Source organism: Pistacia vera, unplaced genomic scaffold (assembly GCF_008641045.1).
Source record: "Pistacia vera cultivar Batoury unplaced genomic scaffold, PisVer_v2 Contig667, whole genome shotgun sequence".
NCBI lineage: Eukaryota > Viridiplantae > Streptophyta > Magnoliopsida > Sapindales > Anacardiaceae > Pistacia > Pistacia vera.
Window position 1 is genome coordinate 41,931 of NW_022196520.1, and position 4,927 is coordinate 46,857.

The 4,927-nt window shown below is 41.2% G+C and overlaps 1 protein-coding gene across 1 annotated transcript; it reads right to left on the reverse strand.

Annotated features, from left to right (window-relative positions):
• Window positions 1-2,018: 2,018 nt before the first annotated feature.
• LOC116112756 lies at window positions 2,019-4,599 on the reverse strand. Its single transcript, XM_031398873.1, has one exon. The coding sequence runs from the start codon at window positions 4,236-4,238 to the stop codon at window positions 2,325-2,327; it is 1,914 nt and encodes a 637-aa protein (XP_031254733.1). The 5' UTR covers window positions 4,239-4,599; the 3' UTR covers window positions 2,019-2,324.
• Window positions 4,600-4,927: the final 328 nt, after the last annotated feature.

A 4,927-nucleotide genomic window follows, 5' to 3' on the forward strand; every position in this document is an offset into this window, starting at 1 on the left:
GCTTAGGCTGCGACATGTCACCAAGTCACAACGTCACGGGTATTCTACCTACTGCATGACCGATGTTCGCTAGCCCTCGGAGCCTCCTGGTTCACTACTCGCCACTTGTTTCCCCTTACTTTTACATGCTGCAGTGCGTGCGATTCGGACTTTTGCCCTCTTCCGTGCTTTCGCGTGACCTACAGGCATCTTTGGCAGTGGCACCGCCTCGTTAAACTCCAGTGGCATGACTTGGTCCAAACGATGTAACCTCCAGGTAACCGTTTGGAGAGTATTGTTGAACCTCTCTAGGTAATTCATCACAGCTGGGTCGAGTTGTGAGCTCAAAAGAATATCCGCCATGATACTCTGCTAGGCTGGCGGCACTTCAAGAGAAGTGTCATTCTGTACCTGGGGAACTTCCTCATTGTCGATATTGGGTCGCTCAGTTTTGAAACTGCGAGCCATTAGTTGGTGGACAGGATCAGTCAGAGGTTTCTAATGAAAAGCGGATACTAAATCACGCTCTCCTTCTAGCGCCAAACTGTTGATGCTTGATTTTGACACCAACTATTCGCATGTGTGAACTGCTAAGCGGACTTAGAAATCACACGTGATATGAAAGTGCAAAATGGGAGATAGAGCGAGTAACAATTTTTAAAGTGGTTCGGATGTTTTAGGGCGAATCCTATGTCCACTGTGATTATATTAATGGTTGGTTACAAACAGGTCGCACTCGACGAGCTGAATTACAATAGAGAAAATAAATGGAGAGAGGGAAAGAGAGTGTGTGTTTTAGTGGTGGATGAGCCAATCTTGTAAAATCGAGGAGAGCCCTCTATTTATAGTTGGAGGATTCAAGCTGACAATCATGATTCTGCGTGTGGGCAGGTGAGGTACAATTCCTAACCTACTTTCCATTGGTTGTCTGCACGAGAGATATCCTTAAATCGCATATAGCTTCAGCTGGTGGACAATTCCTAGCCACTCATAGGCCTAGCGTTCACCTGCCTTACTGACGATGGCCTTACCCCTCTTGTCCTTGCAAGACGTGGTTGCATCCAGACGGCATAAAACCTTTCTGAATTCTTATTGGTTTCCACTGATGTATGCTTACACCAACCCTGGCTCTTGGGCATAACAAAACCCATTCTAAAATCCATGTAAACTCAAAACTCACTGCCACCATCAAACGCCCCATAAAACTATGTTAAATCCACCACAAAACTAGCCAGCCATGTGGGCTATATGATCAGCCAGATCTGGCCAGCGTTGTAGCCACTGGCTAGCCATATTTGGCCGCCTATGTGGCCTCAGTCGGCCATGGCAAAGAAAGAAAGGAAGAGAGGGGAAGGAGAGAAGAAAGAAAGAGAGGAGAGAAAAAAAAAAAAATAAATAAAGGAAAGAAAGGAAGAAGAGGAAGCAGGAGGAGAAAAGAAGAAAAAGATAGAAAGGAAGGAGGAGAACAATGGAGAAAGAACTAAAGAAGAAGAAAGGTGGGGTAGGGAGACAGAGAAGAAAAAAGGGAATAAAGGAAAAAGTAAAGTTTCGGGTTTTTCTTTTTGTAGAGATGAAAGTAAAAAATATCCTTGTTAAAAAATGAAAATGTCAAATACCAATATTTTTATTAATTTTAACAGAACAATTTAACGGAATGGGGCTGCAGTCAAATTTTCGAAAGCAGTGAGAACTTATAATTTTCCAATTTCTTTCTCCTCGGTATATATATATCCCATATTTATTTAACTAATTTTATAAAGTAATTATTATTAATCAATAATGACAAAGTGATAATTATTCATATATATTTAATCTTTGAACATGCCTGATTTCATTCCAATTTTATCGTAAATAAATATTTAATAGCAGCATACAAATTACAAAGTGATAATTATTAATACCTATATTATTAGATATGAAATTCTTACATAAACCCATGATGATTAAGAAGGATAAACCTATAAACTGTTTTTGGGAGTTAATAAACTAATTCCAAATATTAAAAAACACATAATCCTCAATCATAGGCAAGACATTTCCAAATCTTAAAAATTAAAATTCTTTACTTGCCCTTGAAAGCAAAAACAGTAAACATAATAGCGTCATCTTACAATTCAAACCCAAGAGTACATATATACAAACATATTAAACATTAATTAAAACGGCCATACCAATGCATTTCCTTGGCCGCCCACTGTTATTTATAATCCATGTCAACTCCATATCTTCATAGATCACAATTAATTAAACAAAGACTATATATACTAAATGGTTTCAGCAGACCCCAAATCTTATACACCAATTCTGCTTCTAAAAATATCCCTAATATTTCTACATCATAACCTTCAATTTCCATCAATGGGATCTTTCAGACTCCCACCAAACAATGACATGAGTCCCCCGCCGTGAACTCTTCCCTCTGGTATCATTAAATCAAAGCTCTTTCTTCCACTGCTTCCACCAAAACCAATTCCTCCTTTCTCTTGCTTCCCATTATTCAATAAACTTGAATATGATGATGATGACTTCATAGATAGAGGTACCAATACCTGCGGAGGTATGAGTTGTGGCCTTTTTGCTGGCTTTTCCAGTGACTCGATGCAATCAGATACAGCACTAACTTCTGATGATGAATAATTGTTGTCGAAACTGCTACCTGTTGTTGTTGAAGCAGCAGATACAAGCCCATGAAACAGTCCAGGACCAATAAGACCTCCCTTGTTTGTCTCCCGATCCAGGACCATGCTGCTGTGTGCCGCACATAGACCACTCTTCCCCCGAGCAAATTTCTCACATTTTCCCTGCCCCCAAGAGCATCGCTTTCCACCGCCATGAGCTTTGCAGAAGTCTGTGCTACCTTGGGCACTTTTCCCACAATTCTCAAACTTACAACGTTTGCCACCACCATGCCTAACACAACAATCAGTGCGGCCACGCGCACTCTTTGTGCAACCTGGTACAATGCATCTCTTTCCACCACCATGGGCAACACAAAAATTTGTGCCACCATGTACACTCTTTGGACAGATACCACCACCATCAAAGAGGCAGCGCTTTCCCCCACCATGTCCTTTACACAATGGCGTGCTCCCTTCTGCACCTTTGTTGCACCCTGCAAAGATGCATCGTTTCCCACCACCATGTGCCTTGCAGAACATGGTACTTCCCTGGGCACCCTTTGTACATCCCTGGTACTGACAACGGCGACCACCTCCATGAGAAATGCACAAGCCAGCCTGTCCTTCAGCACTGCGGGTACAGCCTTCCACCTTGCACCGCTTCCCTCCACCGTGTCTAATGCAAAGTCCTGACTTGCCTCGAGCTGCCTTGGTGCATCCTTCTGGATACTGGCACCGTCTCCCACCACCATGAGCAATGCAAAAATCTGTCTTGCCCTCAGCACTTTTAGTACAACCCAAGTGCTGGCACCTCCTCCCACCACCATGGGCTTTACAGAATGCAGTACGGCTCTCAGCACCTTTGTTACATCCTAGTTTTTGGCATCTCTGTCCGCCCCCATGACCAATACAAAGACCAGATGCCCCCCGTGCTCCCTTTGTACAACCTACAAACTCACATCTTTTTGTGTTGCTCATTCTATAGTCTGAAGATGTCACAGTAGTTGTTTGCTCAGAAACACTGCCTGATAAATCTATGTGAGAAGATGATTCATGGCTGGGTTGCGATTGATGAAAACTGGATTTGGTCCTGAGCTGTAAAAGTTCCTGTTCCTGCTGTGTAACTTTGCCACCATCCAATCTTGGAGCCAAAAGGAGTGATGGCATATAGCCACCAGACTTCTTTGCCGAGGTAGAACCCTCATCAACAACAGGAACATCAGCTGGAAGTTCATCAAGTATAGGAGTATTTATATCAGTCTCTGTTGAAAGAGAACAATCAAGGCCATTCAAATCTGCCTTCGTCCCTATAAAAGGGCCAAGTTTCAGGATTGAATCACCCTCAGATAACAAACCCTGGGGCAATCTGCCAGCTGGTCCTTTAATCTTGTTAACACCAACATTGTAATAATCACAATATGTACTTGGTGTTGGACCCAATCCAAGAACCAATCCGCAGCTGTCATCAAGAACATTGGCAAAATCAATACGTAGATTGCTTTTACTTCTTAATCCAGTAGGGTTGCTTCCTCCATAGCCAAGACAGTTTAAACGGAGAGTGGTATCTCCAAAACTGTCATTTTTTGTTAGATCAAAAGTTTGAGTTTGAGAAGACTGTATATTATTCTTGTTTAGATCCATTTTAGAGATGTTGTGGGCTATAGCACAAAGGAAACTAGCAAAAAGAGTCTTTAGTAGATGCCACTAGCAGGCACATAAATCAGAATTAAAAGAGCCAGCAGAAGATACTCTAACAAGCTACCTCCACCACTCACAAAACCAGATGTGTCAGATCTGTCCATCTTATTAACAGTCAGTGGCAACAGCACCTGATCTAATTATCCAAGCAATTAGTTTGCAAAGTATCTCACAACATTTCTCGGATAAAATCCTTTAATGAGAGCAGCCAAAGTTGATGCACAGAGATCTTTGGAGCGTCTTTGGCCCCTTATTGATGGACTGCTTAACTTCATTCACCCTGACAAAGAATTTAATAGGTAAAACACACCCTTTATTGATTAATTAATAAAACCAAAGAATAATGTTGTTCTGCTCATACATCAGAACAAAATCATAATGATAAAAACAACATAATGCACAAATCATATACATGTATACAATTAGAAATGCCAAATTCCATGCCATAAAGCACATGCGACAACACGTTCATGACTTAAAACCACAAAATTAAAGAAATGGCAGTTATTTAATTGTATAAAAGTTAAAAATATTAAAAAGAAAATATGAAGAAAAGAAAGAATGAAGAAGCCTATCAGAGTCTTCCAAAAAATAGATTGCAAGGCCCCTATTTTAAATGGTTAAGTCTTAGG

What these genes read in the sequence shown, in the direction of transcription:
- LOC116112756 (XM_031398873.1), bottom strand. Translation starts at nt 4,238, where the DNA reads ATGGATCTAAACAAGAATAATATACAGTCTTCTCAAACTCAAACTTTT.